The sequence below is a fragment of the Anguilla rostrata genome, chromosome 14, assembly GCF_018555375.3.
Source record: "Anguilla rostrata isolate EN2019 chromosome 14, ASM1855537v3, whole genome shotgun sequence".
In the NCBI taxonomy this organism is placed as follows: domain Eukaryota; kingdom Metazoa; phylum Chordata; class Actinopteri; order Anguilliformes; family Anguillidae; genus Anguilla; species Anguilla rostrata.
Genome location: NC_057946.1, coordinates 28181770 through 28204336, shown reverse-complemented (window position 1 = coordinate 28204336; position 22567 = coordinate 28181770). Strand labels below are relative to the sequence as shown.

Here is a 22567-nt window from a genome sequence, read left to right as displayed (position 1 = left end):
TCATAACTTGCCCAAGCTCTGGTCTACTTATCTATGCCTTACACACTTCAAAAACATCAACACTCTGCTGTACCAAAACACACTCCAATCCACTAATGCACACTTATTATAACCTATAACCAATTGCTCGTTTTTACGATTAATCATTACCGTCTTGAAGAATGGTCCAGAATCCGACTACGCACAGATAACTTTAAAAAACTTCATTCCAAAGACTGAACCTGTTCTGAAGGCAAAGGGTGGCCCTACTCCTTATTAGGTGTTTCCTAACATTGGGATGAGAGGTTAAAATCGACCCTTATCTCATAATAGAGAGGCAATCAAGTCAGGAAAACACTTCACACTTGATCCACTTGTAAGGGTCTTTATTTCAGCGGAAAGAGTACGCCTGCCAACAGAGTCAACTCTTTGCTGAAAAGCGTTTCTTACAGTGATCACTTGTGCCCTCTAAGAGGGACTGTGTGTGCCAGCATCAAGGACAACAGAAAGGAACCGAACAGAACACAACAGAAACTTGTTCTCTTAGCCCCTTTCTGTCCTGGTTTTGGCTCAAAGCTCATTGCTGTAACATCATGACTGGTGAGATATACTGGCATCCAGTTCAGATGATCACAGAGGTGTGAAAAAGTACTCACCCCTTTCCTGATTTCCTCTATTATTGCATATTTGTCACACTGAATGGTATCAGATCATTTGGCAAACTGTAATATTAGACAAAGGGAACCTGAGTAAACTCAAAACACATTTTGAAATTAATATCTCATTTATTTACTGAAAAAAGTTATCAAGGACCCAAACCCCCCCGTGTGAAAAAGCAATTGCCCCCTTGGGACCCGACTTTACATAGGCTGGCTCTTGATAGGCGGGTAGGGTTGTCCCCCCCTCATGACTGCACAGGCTCTCCATCCCTGTCCTAGTAGCTATGCAGCCATATATTACTCCTGGCGGGGTCCCTCCAATTCATACTGCTGCCACTTTACCCACTGTCTGTTCTATCACAAATTCCCTAACTGCCATTTCTACCCTCTTCCCCACGCTGCCGGCGGGGCTCTTGCCCCAATCTTCGAGAGTGCTTCGAGAGTCGTCTGGTCTCCCCCACCACTGCGGTCCAGCCCCTCTTTCGTCATTGCCTACACCCTGCCCACATCCGTCACCACCTGCTGCTCCCCACCACTGCCACCCAGCCCCGCCCATCATCGGAGCCACATTATATATCTTGAGCTGACCAGAGGAGGATGGGTTTCCTCCTTGAGCCTGGTTCCTTCCGAGGTTTCTTCCCATCTGCCACAGGGAGTTGTTCCTTGCCACTGTTGCCTTAGGCTTGCTCCTGTGGGGGTTCCGGGCAGGGTTGTCTGTAAAGCGTATTGTGACAACTGCTGTAAAATACACTATACAATTAAAATTTGATTGATTGATTGATTGATTGATTGATTAAACTAAATAACTGGTAGTACCAGCTTTAGCAGCAATAACTGCTATAATTTGATATCAGTTTTTCACGTGTGGAAAAATTTTAGCTCAGTCCTCTTTGCAGAACTGCTTTAAATCAAACAAATTGTAGATTTTCTAACATAAACCTCTAATTTCAGATCCTGCCACAGCATCTCTGTTTGGGTTTAAGTCAGGACTTTGACGATGCCACTCCAAAACTTTAATTTTGTTTCAGTTATTCAGATGTGGACTTTCTTTTTTATTTTCCTAATAAGTTACATTTCCAAAACACAAAGTTATGGGTAAGTACGTCATCTCTACACAAGTGTGAAACCACTGATAAGAAACCCAAAAGTTTATGACGCAAGCACCATGTCTTGAAGAAAGGGGTGGAGTATACCCCCCGCAGTTGAACTGCTCAGGATTGAAAAACTCCACTCTCACTAAGACTTAGTCTTAACACACGCTAGAACTGTTCCAGGAAGCATGGCCCGGACCAAGCATCAATCGCGCCGCTGTTGCTGCTTGTGTCTCGCTTTGCTGTGCGTAATTGCGGTAGTCATATTGTGCGTTGTCTTATTTTCCAAGCTCCGATGTTCAGACGGGGACTTCAAACATGCGGCGGTCGCCGCAGACTCACAGATGTGCTCGGAAGTCGGCAGGTAATAAACTTTAGTAGGCACCACGTTCACTGCCCAGCGCTTCAGCTGTGCATGGTGTGCGAACGCTGCGCGTTGGCATTAACTTGAATACAGCTAACCTGTTTTTTAAACTTTTATTGGTAGGCTGCAGATCATTTTTCGTAAAAGCTTTGGTTTATGATAAGTTATAGCAAGTTGTAAAAATGTATGATCAAGGCAACACATTTTGTAGACTACGTTCTTAAATCACAGTCTGTTTAGATTTTCTGCAGGACAGTCGGAGGCAGCACTTGTTTAAGTGTGTAATCAATGTGAACACCTTGTGGACATCGCGCTTGTTATAATCGCGAACTGTAAGGAGTTTAAGAGATTAACGCATGTTTTACTGGGCGCTTAATTTGCTGCCGAAGTTGTGTTTGCTCTGGTGTTAGTTGGAGCTCTTCTTTAATTAATTTTACAAAAACGAATCGGCATTTGTCCGTCGAGTTTAAAAAAAAAAAAAAAAAAAAAAAACTGTAATCACATACTGTTGGATGTTTCCATGTTGGAAACGATTAGCAGGCGATTTCAATGCCACGGATTGTGTTTTACGTTACACTTGTCGAGACGCTCCACACCAGTATATAAACTACGGAATGCACGGAAAAAGCGCACATCTTTAACCATGTCATCATATATATAAAGATACCTCTACAAAGGCGGATGCATGCATAGTCTTTAGCAGTTTGCTTAATTGTGCTAATTACGTCCGTAGAATGTGTGCGTCCATGTTGAAAGCGGCAAAAATGGTAGGATTATTAACCTGGGTTCTGTCCTTAAGTATTTATGCAGCCCCTCATTGCCTTCTATTTCCTCCTCCTGGCTACGGTGTGCTAGCAAGTCGCGCGTTCTGGTGGCACCTAGAATGAGAGGGCAGCGGGGCAGTGAGCCACAGGTAGTTATGGATTATTTTACCCTGCGGGCCTGATTGGAAATACAATAGATAGCAGAACGGAGAAGAGTTTTTCAACGCCCGTCATCCTGACACGCAGCATGCTGGTTTGGTTCCCCATAACTGTTATCATATTTAAGCAAGTTCAAAAAAGGCCTCTATTAGGGAGGTCAAACTTATTTTGGCGATCTATCAGAAAACATTGTCTGTTTATTTAGCATGCAGTGTCCTAAATGCTTCAGTATAATCAAATAACAGCGTATGAAACGCTAACATGACAGAATATAACAGTTGTTTGCTTTAGTACGATGTTAAAAATGAGTCGCTTCCCTCGGCATGTAATCACTATTGTTGGAGGCAATGCTTTATAGGTTATCACACAGGTAGACAAGATCTTGACAAAAACATGCGTGTAAAAATGTTGTTCCTTCTAGTTTTGTCGTGCCGTACCACCTGCGCATCACCTGCGCATGCGTCCCACAAAACGTCCCTCAAAAATAGTCCATGAGTGAGTGACTACAATTTGCCATGCATAGCCCATGGCAGCAGTCCTGCCTGTGAGCTGTGGGAAAAACACCTGTAAAGATTTTAGGTTAGTGACAGGGACCAAGAGATTAAGACCAGACGTCCCGCCAGGGTGGTCATGCTGCAGTCACCAAACTGTAAGGATTTAGCCATGGTCACAGGGAGGAAAACAAGTTTATTTAGATATGTTTGCAAGGAGGAAAACCAAAGTTCCAAATCTGACTCCATAAACCTATAATGTGGATGTTTGTGCGAATACGGATTTGCGTCTACAGTACGTGAATTTACAGCCTTCTGAGCTTTACGACTCCCAGAATGCAGGCAATGATCAAAATCCATGGACAATCAAAATTTTACCTTGCACACCCATTCATGAAACAAAAATGTTTTGTACCACACTGCAGACAAGAAGTTGCCAAAGAAAAACATAAAAATATCATTGTTCAATCAAGGTTTATCTGTTAAGCCACATCAGAAAACATTTTATAGCGCCTCTTTCCCAGCCTAACTTGGACAAATCAGAATTAAACAATCAGGATGATGTGAAGACAGGGTTTGGCTACAATTTGAATAACAGTTCATTTCATCAATACAAAATCCCTTCCGGGGTTATTGTGAATAAGAGGATGAGTGCCACTTTTTATGTGCCATTTTGCTTCGGAAATGGCAGTAGAATTCAAAGTCCCACATGATGCTGGACTCTAATGTTATTAGGACGCCTAAATATACAAATGTAATATTACAGAGTCAAATTAGCATAACAATTTCTGACTTCTAAAGTAACAAAGTAACATTGCAGAACAGTCAGTTTACTTTTGCAACAATTTAATAGCTGTGTCTACTCCGATTCTGTACGTTTTCTTGTATGAGCTGTTACCTGTCAAAGTGTTTGTGTACCAGAATGTTTGTGTGTGAAATGTCTGTTGTGATTACATTGCGGGCAGAATGTCCGACATCCCTACCTCTGTTCTAGTTCTTGACAGTTACTTGTTGCTAATGTACATTTTAGAGAAATGTATTGCTAGAGGCACAGGTGCGGTAGCAAAATGAACAGTAAATTAGTTGAAATTAAAGAAGGGCTCATCGTTTTCCTTAAGAAGTAGGGCTGGGTCACATTGAGCGCAGAGAATATGAGGGGTTGGTATCAAACAATGGTGCTTTTCCTCACAAACGCCTTGTCTCTTAACCATGCGTTTGATTGTTCAGCCTGAGCTAGTTTGGGTTTGACCCCTTTGGCCTTTGCCAAAGATGGTTTATGGAATAAGCCAGTGGGCTGCCACAAGTTTTTCTGTCTCAGCATCGACTCAGAATTATGAGCTGACTGTAGTATTTAAAAGTGAATGCAGTCGCGTGGCAGAAAACATGCCATTTCACAGGCTTCCCATTTCCACTGAAGCACGGTTGACTGCCCTATTACCCCCCCTGCAGACGCTCATAAACATTTCCTGCCCCTTGCGCATGCCCTGATGCAGTACTCACCCTGCGCTCCAGGGGGGTGTATCACAAAGCAGGGGTTACTGAGTTAGCTGGATGACTGTGATGAGTAAAACCCGGAACAGCTCTTTTTTTTTTTTTTTTTTTAACTTCAGTCCATGTTCCTGATTTGGGGGCAGTTATCCAGCTAGTTCAGTAATCCTGCTTCGTGAAACTGGGTCCAGGTTTCCTTCACTATTTTTTGTTTGCCTGTCTTCGGGTATTAACCAGAGCAGAAACAGTGTCCTTCAGGTGTGGTGATGATCAGAGTCGGATCCCAGAGGGGGGCGGGAAGGGGGCGGAGACTTTCGTTCATAAAGGAGCTGGCACCCGTCCATGTATGGGTAGCCTGGCCAGTTGGAAAGCTCTGTGAGCGAGCGCATTACTTCACCGCACGCGGTTAATACTTTTTGATCTAGGTTTTGTTTCCAGAAGGTGTTTTTTTTTAAGGACTGTTTTTTAGTGGACTGGAACATGGCAAACCTCCATTCCAGTAAACCCAACGATACCTTAAAAGCAGGTTCCCGCAGGCCTGTCTTCTTTGCTGCCCCCATTTGTTTCGTTCCCAATAGCCTGCTTTCAAATGAGCTGCCTTGGGCTGAAATCTAAGCTCCAGATTGAGAAATGATCATGGTTGGCATAGCGTCAGCTTCCTTCAACAGCAACAAAACAAACAAAAAAAAAAAATGGGTCCTGTCCATGGTAACTTGGCGCACGGAGTTGTGCTCTGTTCATTTTGTTTCCTTACGGGCAGTTTCCTTCTCTGGTGGCTACGATGCCACCACATACCCTGGTTGGCGATATGCAGGTGCGTGATGTGTGCTAGCTGGCAGCGGTGGCCTAGCCTGCAGTGCTGTGTAAGCGGTAGAGAAGCATGCGCATGGCACTGCCTGAGAACATGGGGCCACTGTTGGCTCACACAGCTGAACTGGCTCACTGTGACTGCCAGTGGACGAGCGGAGAAGGTACCAGAGAGATAATAAAAAATAAATCAAATAAATTCAATTTTCCTGATTGGGTGCATAGGGTGTCGGTCAGAAGGAAGATAGTCTGGTACTAGTCGGTTGGGTGTATTGAATTGGGTGAAATGCAACCAATGAAAAAGCAGTTTGTTAGTCATTATGGTCCCAGCTTCTCAAACAGCCTATGAGAAGATCTGAGGGCAGTCGATACCGTTGGCGCTGGTAAATGAAAACACTTTTTGGCCTTCACTAAGGAAGATTTAATTGGTTAACTAGTCTTATTTTATGTATTGTCTTCTGTTCTCACTGTATATTTCTTGCTATTACACAGTATTTTTTATTTTATTAATTAGGGGTACAAGCAGCGAAGCTGGTGGAACCCTATTGTATCTGTTAGGATTATTATTAGGGGTCCAAGCAGCGAAGCTGGCCATAACTCCCTAAGTCAGATCAACACAAAACTTCATCGACCTATGCATCTGAACGTGCTCTACAACTTTGCTATTGGGAAAATTTTGCTTATCTGCCAATGTCTAAATAAATAATACGGTAGGCTACGCGCAGCACGCAGGTCGCGAGTTGATATTTCGTCTTGTTTCGTTTTTTCTCAATGTCGTATTTATCATTTGAAATGTGTATTTATGTGTTATTATTCTATCTGTCTCTGAGGCACTCTGAAATGTGCATTCTCTGCTAAGCTGAGCAATGGATTGGAATATGTGTCTGACGCCTATTTTAGTTGTGGCGTGGAAGCGCTGCTGCTCTACATACACACCGGACCATCTGAATGCTGTTTTATACTTTTGCGTAGTCTGCATAGTTTCCATTGTGTGCGGCACTCGCGAAGGGCCAGATCATTTTACATGTGCGGCATATTGCACAGGTTGCCCAGGCCACGTAATTAGATTTTGTTACTGACTGTTATAGTTCAAAAGACAACACCTTCAGTCATATTTCCAAACCTACTAAATACTGCACCAGTGACCACAAAAATACTCAGCTAGATGTAACTTGTTGCAACGAAGACATTCACCTGACAAAAGCGCTTTTAGTCGCATATTTAACGTTGCCTATCGGTTTTGTGAATCAACTGTTATAACCTGTTAGTCAGAGTGTTAGTCAGACCCATTTTTACGTGTACTATGCAGAAGTATAAAACAGCCTTTAGTGTTACGACATAGTAAAGGCCTTTAAGCCTAGCGGCTAGGGGACATCCATGGCAATGCAGTAGATATGTTGGGTGAAGGTATATGATCATGAGGATGGAAGATGGCTAGGAGTTGTTTGCAGGGGTGATTAATAAAATCTCATGTGCATCTCACAACTCTTTGGATTGATATTGTGTATATGCGTTATAGTGTGCTTTTTATATTTTTTAATGATACGATATATCTTTTGATATGATATTTTTGTCATCTCTCAACCACCAAGAAACCTTCCTGTCATCTCTCAACCACCAAGAAACCCCCCTATCATCTCTCAACCACCACAAACTGACATGTTCACTTCCAAGAATGGAGAACTACTGTGGTCCGGATCCCCAGTTGAAAGACAGGGTATATTTAGTGCTGCTGATGTCATCAAAATGGTTCCAGGCCCCACCAGATATGCTAGCAGTCATGTACAAGACATAAAGTCTGCATTTGAACTCTTCATAACACCATCAATGAATTATTTTCTGCAGGGTTATATTGCTGGGGACAGCAATAGAACATAACATTTGAACATAATAGGAGGGTTAAAAATCGCTCCATAGGGGGCGCAATTGTGCCAATGCTTGGACCCCTCCCAACGCCGCTTGCGGCTTTAATTTTAATTACTTTTTAAAAGTTTAATTGTGAAACACTATGCATTGCAGGCCTGTGTGTGAAATGTGCTATATAAAGAATGACTAAGTGGTTGACGTGTGAAAGGCAGAAAAGCCAGTGGTAATGAACAGCATTCAGTGCCACTGGCCTAGTAACAGTATGACAGCATTCATTACCACTGGCCTAGTAACAGTATGACAGCATTCATTACCACTGGCCTAGTAACAGTATGACAGCATTCAGTACCACTGGCCTAGTAACAGTATGACAGCATTCATTACCACTGGCCTAGTAACAGTATGACAGCATTCAGTACCACTGGCCTAGTAACAGTATGACAGCATTCATTACCACTGGCCTAGTAACAGTATGACAGCATTCATTACCACTGGCCTAGTAACAGTATGACAGCATTCATTACCACTGGCCTAGTAACAGTATGACAGCATTCATTACCACTGGCCTAGTAACAGTATGACAGCATTCAGTGCCACTGGCCTAGTAACAGTATGACAGCATTCATTACCACTGGCCTAGTAACAGTATGACAGCATCATTAACCACTGGCCTAGTAACAGTATGACAGCTCATTACCACTGGCTAGTAACAGTATGACAGCATTCAGTGCCACTGGCCTAGTAACAGTCATGACAGCATTCATTACCACTGGCTAGTAAACCAGTATGACAGCATTCATTACCACTGGCCTAGTAACAGTATGACAGCATTCATTACCACTGGCCTAGTAACAGTATGACAGCATTCAGTGCCACTGGCCTAGTAACAGTATAACAGCATTCAGTGCCACTGGCCTAGTAACAGTATAACAGCATTCAGTGCCACTGGCCTAGTAACAGTATAACAGTATGACAGCATTCAATGCCACTGGACTGGAGTTATAACGATAACCATTGCCAGTGGGCTACAGTTGGAACTACAGTATAGCAGTCGTCAGTACCATTGGCATACAGTTATAATTACCATGTAACTGCATTCATTACCACTGGACTAGGGTCATAACTGCAGTTTAACAGTTTTCAGTGCCTCCATCCTATAGTTTTGATTGCAGTATAACCGCATTCAGGACCACGCCCCTAAATTTCTAGTTACAGCAGGGGACTCCATGTATATATTCAGTGTACAGCACTTTATTCAGAAACAATGTCACAAAGGTACTTGACAGGAAACTGAAACTGCCTTGAACCCCCCCACCACCAAAAAAAACAGCAAGTGGGAAGTGGGAGTCAGAAGAAAAACTCAAACTGTGCCAAGAAAAACTTGTCTCAAAGGGAGGAAATCTAAGGACTAACCCTAGATGAATCCTTGGTGGGGGAGTCCAGCCTCTGCTGGTCATTGTAAAGGTTTAAGACAAGAACTAATAATAGCTCATTTTAAAAGTAGCCAATGGGTACACCTTCTGTAAAACAAAACCCCAAATGCTATCTTTACAGACCGAAAAGAATGTAACACCTCAGTGACAATGGAGGGAGGGACAGTAAGTATTTTCACATTGTGTCAGATTTATTGCTTCTACTTTTCACTGAATGTGAAGTTTCTTTTTTCGATGGACAAAATCCATTGAAACTCTGGATTTCAGATTTTTAAGCTGCCGCGGTCTTCTGCCTTTTGACAGCCTCGTGGTGTGGGTTGTGATGCCCTCATCCCACTGAAAGAAGTCCTCCCCCCCCCCCCCCAGGCTAATCTGAACTGCTGGAGTCAGATCTAGGCTCCTCAGATCACCCCCTCCCCCCAGCCTAAAATCCACCCCCATCTCCGGTTACTTATAGGTGTTATATGATAATAGGAAGAATATGTCTTGGCATTTCCTTTTACAGAAAAACACAGTTGAATTCCCCCATGTAATACAAGTATAGGGGAAAGCAACAGACAGAATGGTGAGACCGGTCTGTCTCATACTGGAAAATCTTGGCTGTGTGGCAATACGATACACACTCTGCTGCAGTGTTGGCAAAACTACTCTGAAAGCGTAGTTGACCAACCTAACAATTAATTCAGACCGAAAGCAGTTCAGCTACAGCCTAAAGGGGAAATGTGTCATGCATCTCCCCATAGAAAATAAATAATTTGTTACCCCACTCATCCCCCAAAAAAAGTAGTTCAAATGATGTTGTTTTCAAATGATGTCACAAAAATTATTGTTACCTCAGGACACATCATGACTGCTAGAGTGAACAATCCCAGCTCTTTTTGAAAACAGATTTTAGGAACAAACTGTGGCAGCTTGCAGTGTGGGAGAAGGTCGCCGCAGGATGTGTGGCCATGTGTTGATGTGGCAAAATCTAAATACACATTTCAAAAGTACCGGTCCAAGTGCAGGGAACAACCGCATAGTTCAACTTGGACCCTGATGGTTAAACTGATTAACACTAACAACGAGAACGGCAACAACGCAATCTATGGAGAAAAAAAAAAAAAAAATACAAGTAGTCGTTAAGACAGGTGCATCAACTATGTCACCTATAAACAGCTGCCTAGTTACAACCCTAAGTTTAGTCATTTACAGGGGGGAAGGGAGGGATGGGGAGAGGTGCAGCCTGAAGAGGTGAGTCTTCAGTCGTCATTTGAAATGGGTCAGTGTCTCAGCTGTTCTGACCTCCACAGGGAGGTCATTCCACCATCGTGGGGCCAGAACAGACAGGAGATGTGTTCTGGAAGTGCAGGTGCGAAGAGGGGGAGGAGCTAGGCGTCCTGAGGTAGCAGAACGGAGGGATCTGGCTGGCATGTAGGGTTTGAATATCTTGTGGAGGTATGCTGGGGCTGATCCCTTGACTGCCTAGTATGCTAGGACCAATGTTTTGAATTTGATGCGAGCTATAACAGGCAGCTAGTGGAGGGTAGTGAGCAGGGGAGTTACGTGGGAGTGTCTGGGGAGGTTGAAGACCAGACGAGCCGCAGCATTCTGAATGAAGTAATACATGTTTAGTAGCATTTCATTCAGGAACATGGAGGTTTTCCAAGAATAACATATTATCTATCATTGCAAAACAAAGATCACTGTGGTCAACTCAACAGGCGAAGACCGCAGAACCTGCAGGTTTCATACAGAGCTCGTTCTGAAGCCAGAGCTTCAGTTCATTTAAAAAATAAAGAAAGAAAGAAATAAATTAATGCTTTGTTTACCCAACAAGAATTCAGATTGATTCATTCACTGTGAAACCCCAGGGGGCTGTGAATCAGGCACAGATAAGTCCTTCTGGGAAGCTGATGGGACAAAATAAAGGATTTGTGACCTTCTTGGTGACCCCTGCGGTACAAGGAACTCTGCCCCAGCGAGCACGGTTTTATCTGTCTGTGTTATCTGCCCATTTGACATTCTGCACACATCTCTCACCAGTCTGTGGCCTTTGGAGGTTACTGCCCAATGGGGTGATTGCGCTGTATCAATGCACAAGGCTTCAGCAGAGAGGCACATGACTGCGGTGTAACCACGACTACTGGCCACTAAGCACTGCTACTGTGTGTGTGTGTGTGTGCGCGCGTGCGCGCTTGTGTACGTGTGTGTGTGTGTGTGTGTGTGCGCACTTGTGTGTGTGTGAGTGTGTGCGCACTTGTGTACGCCTGTGGGTATGTGTGAGTGTGCGTGTGTGTGTGTGTGAGAATGTGTGTCTAAGCGTGTGTACGCGCGCGCGTGCGTGCGTGCGTGCGTGTGTGTGTGTGTGTGTAGGGCTTTGACAGTGTGTCACATGGGTGCATTTGCTCCTGTGTTCACAGAGACATGTTGCAGCGCGGTGGGTCAGCAGTAGATGGCGCCATTGCAGCACTGCTGTGCACCACTCTGGTGCACCCCCAGAGTATGGGGCTGGGAGGGGGCGCTATATTTACCATCCTGGATAAGAACGGTAAGGCCACACACAAACCCCCTCCCCCCCCCGGTACCGGCGGGTTGATGGAGGAACCCCATGTATCCCCCATGGGACCCACAAAATATGTGAACAGGTCTGGCAAAAACTGATTTGAGTAATAAGCCATATTTCTGAACTCGCAGGCAAAGTGAAAGTCATCAACTCCAGAGAGACCGTCCCGAAGGTCTTCACACCTGACCTGCTGAGGTCCTGTCCGAAAGATTTCACATCAATCACAGGTACGGCAACACTACGCGGCGCATTTATCTGGCACCTTCTCTCCATCGCAAAAATATAACTCTCAAACAGTGGAGTGGCTGCTTTTCAAATGATATGACCAAATATAATAGTGGGTGGCCAGAAATGTGGGCACTTGAATATGATTGGATTGGTCCGTCAACGTGGCGTTTACATCTTCGAGCAATGTGAAATCGCTGTGGATTATCCCTTTACAGATAATGATGTATGCACCCATACCATGCCATATACTGTGTACTTACATATTCATTATTACAACTATTATAGTCAGGATGCTTGAAAAACTTTTTTTTCATCAGTGGAGTATCAAAATTTGCTCACGGCCGCAGCCTTTTTCAAAAATGGCTCTCGCAAAAAAAATAAAATAACATAACAATTCTCTATGTGCCTGTTTGTTTATCGCAGATACTTACACAAATGAGTCCAATATGGCATTTTCCCACCAGTACATTTGCCATATTGTTTAAAAAAGAAAGAAAGCTTGCTTTATTAAAATGCAGTTATTGTTTCAACTGTGACGTCCTTTTGAGTAATATTGACCTTGGACTGTTTGGATTATGCAAGTGTCTGGCTACACATAATATTAACATGAAAACAATTTTTGTAAATGTTTACGTAGCCAACATTTTTTGCATTACTCGGTAGAATGAGACAGAAGGCTCCAGAACCTGCACACACTCATGCAGAAAACAAGCACAGATTGCTTTACGACTATTACTAGGCTGCTGATTGACTGAAGGTTTCCTTGACGATGACTTTTTGACTCAGAATTTGAGGTATGTTTCAAGGGGAACAAAAGAAAAAAAGGAATTTACAATGGACTAATGCAACTGGTTTGTACAACTGAAACAAACTGATCTTTGATCCGTGACAATGGTTAAAGCAGTACTTGGCAGCACTGAAATGCTACGATTTCTTGCTTTGATCTTTGATTCGAGTCGGTTGAATCAGTGAGTCGGGAGTCGATCGAGCTGATAACCGGCCGCTGTCTGGCGTAGTAGCAGCTTCGGTTGGTTTACCGCGATCCCTTCACTTTGACCGCATTGCGCATGTTGCATTTTTAATTCGGGCAATAAAAGGGTAGCACCAGTGCTGGGGTGTCCAGGACCATTTGCTGTCTCTCATTGAAATCCTCGGATGAAGTAGGCTGTCCTCAGTCACTCTCTATACCTCTTTGGGGACACACAGATATCTGTGTACATCACAGGAGGGTGAATGCTGGGTAAGAAAGACCTGGCACACACACACACACACACACACACACACACACACACACACAAAAGAAGGTCCTCCAGTCAAATTCCTTGCAAGTCCTTAAGCAAATAAACCAAATTTCCTCCTTACAAGGTAGCGATTGGCTAAGTCTGTCAGAGTGTCATGGGTAGCTCTGCCCTCTGTTGACGATGAAGCCGCACTCACTGAAGCATCGCTCTCTCTCTCTCTGTCGCCTCCTGCAGGCAGCAAGTGGATCGGCATCCCCGGGGAGATCCGGGGATACGAGCAAGCTCACCGCCTCTACGGCAAACTGCCGTGGGCGGAGCTGTTCCAGCCGGCCATCAAGCTGGCGCGGGACGGCTTCCCCCTGCCCCCGGTCCTGGCGCGGTACCTCCACATTCCAATGATAAAGAAGCTCGTGGAGGCCTCCCCTCTGTGGTACTGCACCTCTCACACTCACAAACGTGATTTCATTCCCCTATAAATCACAGCAGGGCATTTACCATCTCTGCACTGCATTGAAGACCACAGCAGGGCATTTATCATCTCTGCACTGTGTTAGAGTTCTGGAAGTTTTGAAATCTGGAAAGGTTCTCACACTGGGAGAAGAGAGCGGGTTTTGTTTTAGCTTAGAGCTAAAGATAATTCCGTATGAAGAGCAAAGCACACAATCACCAAATTAGATGCAATCTAATCTGTTGCCAATGGAGCAACATCTTTATTTAAGAATTGGTGTTAAAAGGTTGCATGCTTTTTGGTAACCTGATAATGCAAGTTTAGGACTTCTGGTAACAGTCAAGAGCTTACTGCCAGTTTCAGTGGTTGGCTCTAACAAGGGCCCCTTCTCACAGTATTGTGTTCTTACGTTGATACAATCTCACAAATATGTTCTAACAGTGAGATGTTCCAACAGCGAGATATTCTGCAACAAGAATAAGACAGTTCTGCAAATGGGCGAGACACTGAGGTACCCACAGCTGGCAGAAACCATGGCAATCATCGCCAAGAATGGTGCTGATGCTTTCTACACAGGCAAGATTTCTCAAGACCTGGTCAAAGATGTGCAAGACGCAGGTAGGACTGGGCCAGATCCACGTCCGCCCATTTTCTTCCCTGTGTTTATAGGGTTCTGTACCGAACTCTGGTACCACTCTGGCACCAGTTCCCGTATGACCGGTACCTACCGGACCGAATCGCAACACGGATTTTGGTGCCTCATTTCAGCGGCACACTCCTTCACTAGCTAATGTTACACTCAGTGTCAGTTTAGTTGGTGACAGCAGGTTACTGTTAGCAAGCATTTAACTGGGTCAAAATGGCAAAAGTGAAACGGTATAAATTATTAAGCACATGCACACTGTTCACTATCTCTGTAAGCATATCACAAGGGTTGTCCTTTGTACCTGGACCTGGCTGGGCGCTGGTCCATGGGCATCAAGATCTTTAGTCACCAACTTGTTCCCCATGACATCGGCTTCCCAACAATACAAAATATGATCACATTGTATTAAGGAGAGCCTCACGTAATGCTGATCCAGTAGGATGTTTTGCAACTGAGCGCTGGCTCTTTATCACACCCTGCTGACTCCCTGACAGCATGGCAAACAGTCTGTTTTCCTTTAGGGGAGGTCTGATGCGAGGCAGTCTTTTGTGAACTGTCCTACAAAATTGAAAAAATGAAATGTATGATGTTTGCTGTGCTTTTCATTCACTGTTCCAGGAGGGACATTATCGTTGGAGGATCTGGCATCTTACCAGGCAAGGGTGACCGAACCCTGGACAGTTCCTCTGGGAGAATACAAACTGTACATCCCTCCTCCCCCAGCCGGGGGCGCCATTCTCGGCCTCGTCCTCAACATTATGAAAGGTGCGAGTGTCTGGCTCCTACAGAGGGAGGTTCAGAGTATTCTTGACTGTAATTTATAGTGCTCATAACAGTGGGATTAGATCATCTGAAGAGTGTCTTACACTTAGGGGGGTGCATTTGAAAAGCATCGACAGGAACATTTGTCAGAGCCAGACGGGTAGAGTTTCTGCTCCAGGTGAAACATGAGTTTGCAGCCATGTCTGAGGCAAAGGGTCCCTTGTCCCGAGCAATTTGTTCCAAATATGGGCGTCGTTAGCAGAGGATGTTCCTCCCCCCACCCTCCTGCCAGGCATGCGGCTACATGGCTCATGCATTCTTAAATCATCGGTCATTGGCCAGTGACCAAGTACTTGGGGCAGTCAAGCACTTTCATGTCGTGACAAGCAAGCTGATTAGTATTTGACTGATCTCTGCGTAAAGTTCATGAACCACACAACCCTTCTTAATAATGCCTAAAGAAGCCCTTGCCATTTTAGAAATTAACCATTTTTATGGCTTGGAAACCTTTTGGGGAATCGGAAAGCAGTACGAGCAAAATCTAATTCTACCTGAGAGAATTATGGCCAAAAATTGCATTTCAAGAATACTTAACCCACAATAAAATGTGACAGGAGACAGGAGGATACAGTTGATAAAATGGGGTGTGAACAAACCTCTGGATGCTCGTTCAGTGACCACGTTCCCTGGGTTTTGTCTGTTTGTTCTTCTTGTGTGCAGGATTCAATCTCTCACCCTCCTCAGTGGAAGGCGAGCAGCAGGTTCTCACTTTTCACAGGTTTGCCGAAGCCTCCAAGTTTGCAAGGGGGCAGAAGAAGAGTGTCAGGGATCCCAACTTTAGCTCAGGAAAGGTGAGTTACTGCTACTGTTGCAGCTGCTACTTTCTACTACTGCTGCTACAGCTAACCAAACCACATCCTCTCAAGCCCATCCAAATGCTGAGTTATCTAACAATTTTTCTCAACCAAGCATGAAATGCAGTAGATAGCTGCTTTAACCCTTAAAGGTGTAAGATCACAAATATGTGATTAGAACATTCCTCACTGAACATTCTAATGCTGATGTAAAAATCACTACTGGTGACTGAATGCAATGGAGTTCTAGAACACTGACATAGAATTTAGGAAGAAAAACATTCCAAAAGTTGTAGCACTGCCCATACAGAATGTATCCTCTGGGTGTAGGGTTCAATGGGGATTTCACTGGCTCACATCTCCTAGCTGTGACTGCCACTACCACTTCAACTACTATTATTGTGACGTCTCCCAAAGTGTGGTCAATTGTCTGTGTGCTACTGAGGTAGTACTCCTGAATGTGGACAGTGCATTAAAAGCACTAGACCAGTGGTTTCCCCACCTTGTGCCTGGATGACCACTATGTGTGCTGGTTTTCATCCCAACCACAATTGCAATACCAGACTTTTAGCAAGCTTTTGATTTTTCTTAATGAGGTCTTTTTCATGTTTAGAGGGATTATTTACCATCTTAAGCCACATTATGTCACAAATAGCTCTTCATGCCTTGAAGAATGAAAGCCCTGTATTCACATGGTGCTTTTTGTGCTATATTGAAAATAATTACATAAAGAGGTTAAAACATTTTAACTGATTAAATCAAAGTTTCATGTGAATCAACCGACTTGAAATTCTGTTATTAGCCGCAATCACAAGACCGAGTAGTTGTGAAGCACATTCACTTGAGTTAAAATTTCTTTTGAGTTATGCTGTATATGTCAGGTGCATAAGATGCAGATGCGCCACTTTAAACCAACATAAGCAACTTTTTTCAGTCTGTTATTTTTATTAATCAAAGCACAACTTGGGAAATGATCTTGACATTACGTTTAAGTTTCGGTCCAAGAACATTTTTATAAACGAGGCCCCAAAGCTATAGGTCATTAGCCATGGCCCAGATTATATTTATCTTGCAAACTCCCCTTCTTTTTGCCTCTGGAGGTTTTCTGAAAGAAAAAAATATCTCCCTGCAAAAGAAAAAAAAACAAGCTATGAAAAGTAATTTATCTAAAAATAATAAGTATGCCCAGTGTTTTCTGCGTCAGATTTGAAGTTAACCCGTTATGCTGTGTTTCCTGACTGAAGTTCAGCTGCGGTTAAGCTGCGTTACCTGCCTGATGTGTTCGTTGCCTCTTTGCTTCTCTCCGCAGGAGGCCCCCAGGCTGATCGAGGATGACTTTGCCGATCGCATCAGGTCGATGATCCGCAGCAACGCGTCCCGCGACCCTGCGTATTACAACTTCACGCCCTCCGTTGACCGGCAAGGCACCACGCACTTGTCCGTCCTGGCTGAGGACGGCACCGCCGTCTCCGTCACCAGCTCCATCAATCGCATGTGAGGCGCCGCCCTCCTCCTGCCCTACTCTGCGCGCTGTCAATCACTGTGTGCACGTGTGCACTCCGCATTTGCCAAATGTACAGACAAAACTCTCCATTCTCCGTCCTACTCTGATTTAGAGGGTGAACGTACCATCTCCTTCGCCTTTTTTATTCTTTGGCATAGCTAGATGAACTAAAGCCACTTTAAACACTTTAAACTTTTTGTTTTGTGTTGTTATCTCGCGTAGCCCTTCTCATTATACATCCATGGCGTAGCTGCGACACGGAGGTCTGGGCGAGATTCCAGACCTGGTTAATGGCTGCCTTGTAATTATTCGTAATTATTCATGCCCCAGCGGCGTGGAGTGACTTTAAACGGTGCGGTGTTCTCACCGAGTATACCGACAACAGTGTTCATGAACATGTTCGCCAGTGGTTCTCAACCCTGAAGTTCTTTCTTCTTACTGAGTATACTGCCAGCTTTATTGTGTAAGATTAGTATAGCCCTTGTGTAAGTGTGATGTTCAGACTCTATTTTTGTGACAGCTTTGGCTCTACCATCTACTCTCCCAAAACTGGTGTAATCCTCAACGACCAGCTGTTGGACTTCTGTGGGATTGCGGATCGCATGACCGCCGGTAAGGAGACGGCAGATCGAATCTTCTCTTTCTCTCTGTGTGACTGAATCACCACTGAAGTGTTTGCGTGTGTTTGTGTTCGAGTGTGTGTCTGTGCATGTGTCAGTTTGTCGTTGTGACAAGGTGACATGGTGACCTGATATCATTGTGATGTGGTGTCCTTTGAAGTGTGCTAATTGAGTAATGGCACCATGTTGTCATGCAGTAATGGTAACCTGTTGTCAGGTTGCTATGTTGTCATAGGGTAATGGTAACCTATTGTCAGGTTGCTATGTGGTCATGCATTAATTGTAGTGTGTTGTCATGCGGTAATGATAACCTGTTGTCAGGTTGCTATGTGGTCATGCATTAATTGTAGTGTGTTGTCATGCGGTAATGATAACCTGTTGTCAGGTTGCTATGTTGTCATGGGGTAATGGTAACATGTCGTCAGGTTGCTGTGTGGTCATGCGGTGATGGTACCATGTTGTTGTGACGACATGTGGATGGTTTGCTCCTCACCAGGAGAGCAGCCTCCCTCCTCCATGGCCCCATCGCTCCTCCTGTCCCAGTCCAGGGGGAAAACCCTGGTGATCGGGGCATCTGGAGGCAGTCTGATCACTTCCGCGATGGCCCAGGTGAGTACACTTAGGCCTGATTCACACCAGATCAGCTTGCCGCAGGGTTGTGCGGCAAAAACGGAAGTCTTCCCATTCATTTGAATCGGGTAGTGCGTTTAGGCTGCGGCAGTGGGGGACCGCATGGGGTGCCGGAAAGAAACGCAGCGGCCTGCGGCAAGAAAGTTGAACCAGAATCAACTTTTGCCAGAACGCAACCCGACGTCACACTGCAGTGGCCAATCACTTAAGTTGTTTAAATTACCATGTAGCGGTCCGCTGTTTACCGAGCAACTGTCAGATGAATTACTGACACGATTCATTTCCTAAGATTTAATTTTATAATCGTCATCGTGATTTGACAGTACCGGGTAATGGGACGAGTACCGAAACAATAATTACTAGCTAAATATCAATTCCGAACGTCGGAATTAAGCTGTATAAAAGATTAGCTACTTAGCAGTTCTTGCATGTTAGTTTATTGTACCTAGCACTATGGAGTTCATGGACCAAACGATGATACTCTCCCAGTTGTGTCCTCGCATGGTTTATTTCCTGCACCCAGCTTCGACGTCTGCGTCTGGCTGGCAGTCAAATAACGATAGCAAGAAGCTTCCTTCGGTTTGCGTTTGTGTCCATTGTTTTTTAGCGGACAGGAGTGGGTGTAACTTGAAGTTCACAACATTACGTCACACAAATGGGCCATGTAGTGACACGCCCACATCGCCGCACAACCCTGCGGCAAGGTGCCGCGTTGCCTGATCTGGTGTGAATGCAGCCTTACTGCTGCTGCTGCTACTAGTACTTACCGTACTACTACAATTGCAGCATAGCAATCATTCGGTATACTTGAGTTCTAAATGGCTTGCATAAACCTTGACTTGAGCAATTTTGTTAGAACACACATTTTTCCAAAGTTTCGCTGTATTTTTCATAAACTGTGCCTTCAGTGATGGAAACCATTTTGTTTTGCCACGCGTAATTATCATTGAATTTTCCCTTGATTCGATGTGTGCTGGACTCAGTAGGGTTGGAAATGTAGAACTACCGCGTGGCAGAAATTCTGACACTGAGCGTGTCGTGTTCCAGGGGTATAGACCCGCACACGCTCCTTCCCTCTGGCCTCAGAAACACTGACCCTGCCCCCCCTTTCACTGTGTTCCCAGACCATCATGAACCACGTGTGGTTTGGGAAGAGCCTGCATGATGCCGTCAGCGCCCCTCTGCTCTTTGTGGACGCCAGCAACGGTCTGAACTTTGAGTCCGGCTTCAACGAGGTACCGCCCCTGCTCCCGTCTAACAGCACAGTGTCCCTCAGCCATCAGACGCAGTACTGACCAGCACTCATCACTGACACCTACTTTAGTGTAACAGTGTCCATCAGACGCAGTACTGACCAGCACTCATGACTGACACCTACTTTAGTGTAACAGTGTCCCTCAGCCATCAGACGCAGTACTGACCAGCACTCATCACTGACACCTACTTTAGTGTAACAGTGTCCATCAGACGCAGTACTGACCAGCACTCATCACTGACACCTACTTTAGTGTAACAGTGTCCCTCATACATCAGACGCAGTACTGACCAGCGGTGGCAGGGCTGCTTGATTTCGGCCCACATGGTTACCCAATGCGGCTGACTGATTTGGCGAGAGGCGCGGCTCCACAGCTTTGCTAAATGAGAGCATGTCAGTAATGCTGACCTCAGCTTGAGTCCTGTGGGAGCGTGAGAATGTGAAGGGGCTGGGGGCGGGGACACGTGGGCCCTGTGGGCGCGGCCTATGGGTTGGGGCGTGGCTGTGATTGGTGTTTTCCTGGCTTCAGAGGTTGCGTGAGCAGCTGCTGGAACGCGGGCACGTGCAGGGGGCGTGGCCGCGGCTGCACTTCTTCAACGTGGTGAACGCCGTGACGAAGGAGGGCGGCTGCATCAGCGCCATGTCGGACCTCAGGAAGCTGGGAAAGGCAGAGGGCTACTGAGGACTCGCCGTGGCAACCGTGCTGGCTGCCAGCTGGATGCCCGATTTACCGGGCGCTGTAGAGGAAGAATGCTATTGGTTGGGAATTTATCACAAGGTGCGTTCGACACGTGGCCTGTTTTGTACGTCTGGACTTGGCCCATTCAAACCCTGAGGCTGAACATTTATGGGCAACCCTGACCACGTGATCATGATTAGGACTTCACCGCGCACTGCCGACTACAGCCGCCCAGCCTGACCAATCACAGCAGAACGGATGTAGAAAACCAACAGTGTCCAATCAACGGTAAACTGCAGCAGAATGCATTTTGAATTATGTCCATTTATCTAATTACTCGCAAGATCTCTGCAGCTATTATGAGATGTAGCTTACTGTTTTTAAATGGTTGTTTTTTTTATTGCTGAAATGTAGCTAGCTAAAGAGGTCCATTTCCAAGCTGAAATAACTTCTTTTTTTTTGCGCTCATGTGACTGAATTTTTTAACATGTACAGGCTATGCTATCTGTACATTGCTAAGAGTCTGCAGGTGGAATTGGGCCCCACCACCCCAATGAACAAATCAAGAAATGATCAAACAAAATTCCTGCGGTTTGGGGGGCTTCTTCTGCAGCAAGGTGCAGTAAGAGCATGACACCAAAAATGACTGCTGTGACTCAAAGATCGGGACCCCCCCCCAAATTCCAAACACCTCCCCCTGTTGTCTCACTCATCAGACACAAGACTTGCACCTGTTTCACAATCGCACGCCCGGTTCCAAAAATCACTGAAGTGAAAATAAATTTTGGTTTAAGCTACCTTGTAGCCAGTCACTCTGGGTAAGGATATACACTAAATGAATGTATTTTGATGTGGTGTATTGTCAGTGAAGTGACCCGGCTGGATTATCGGTGATGTAGACTGTGAAATTTCTGTATTGTCACACCAAAACATCGGGTCGATTGTAGCATCGCAGTCAGTTCTTGGCACGCAGCTGAGCATGCTAAAACGAGATTTGGGAAGTTATTGACTGCAGCGTGTTCCGTATCGACTGATCCCAAGTCCCTTACTAGTCCCAATGTTCAGTGTTTGTTTTCCCTGCCATTGTGCTGATGATCCTGAGTGGAATTCTGAGAAATTTAAAGGTTCTGTTGTAGGCATGGTAAAATCAGAGAGTGAGAGAGCTTTAGTATTTGGTGTGGGCTAATTTTTAAAATTCCTAAACCATCCATGATCGCAGTGATTACAACACAGAGCCTATGTGAAAAAGAAAATGCATTAAAACCTCTATCAAATACATAAATATGCTTTTTAAAGTTTCTTAATAAACTGATTGTAAAAATTAAATGTTTCCTGGTCTTGCATCCTAAATGTTGCATTCATAACTTCATGACTTCAGTGCTATTTCTAACTGATGTACATTCTGCAATTAGCAAAATTATTTGCCTCTCTATTGGCATTAGAACAACATATGAAACTGATCATTAGGTAATTATATTTAGTCAAATGACTCCTCTATCTGCACATTTATTGCTATAGTAAATAGTGTTGACTTTGACTAACTGTGGTGCCCTTAGCACGCATGCTAACATGCTATTATTCTCCCGCACAACACCTGTGAATCCACATGTGCTGCTGGGGGTGTTCCTGATTTCTGTTTATTTTTTAATTTAATCGGGGACCGAAAGTGGCTTTTCAGCTGAAAAGGAAATGGATATGTCCTTATTTATAAAAACAAACATGGCAATAGTGCTTAACTCCATCACTAACTTGGACAATGCAGCATGGCTGGAGTTTAACCAGTGGAAGGTCAAGAAACTCCTCCAGCACACTTGCACAAAGAAATCCATTGGCTCTGATGACATGTGGGCACAATTATTAAAAATCCATGCAGAGGAGCTTGGTGTCCAATCGCTCAAATTTCAGTGGACTGTCATACTTTGCCAGCTCTGTGGAAACAGTGTGTTGTTCCCTGTTCCTAAGAAGCCATGTTCAAAGGAATATAATAACTTTAGAACAGTTACATTAACTTCCATAACAATTAAATGTTTCGAAAGACGTATGTTATCTCTGTT

The 22567-nt window shown here is 44.7% G+C and overlaps 1 protein-coding gene across 1 annotated transcript; it reads left to right on the top strand.

The window, feature by feature from the left end:
• The first annotated feature begins 1826 nt into the window (after window positions 1–1826).
• On the top strand, window positions 1827–21839 carry ggt5b (gamma-glutamyltransferase 5b). The gene is made up of 12 exons (XM_064307945.1): window positions 1827–2093; window positions 11504–11631; window positions 11778–11873; window positions 13350–13545; window positions 14021–14181; window positions 14828–14974; window positions 15692–15822; window positions 17135–17319; window positions 17850–17941; window positions 18446–18558; window positions 19704–19814; window positions 20364–21839. The coding sequence occupies exons 1-12, from the start codon at window positions 1918–1920 to the stop codon at window positions 20514–20516; spliced, it is 1689 nt and encodes a 562-aa protein (XP_064164015.1). The 5' UTR covers window positions 1827–1917; the 3' UTR covers window positions 20517–21839.
• The last annotated feature ends 728 nt before the right edge of the window (window positions 21840–22567 follow it).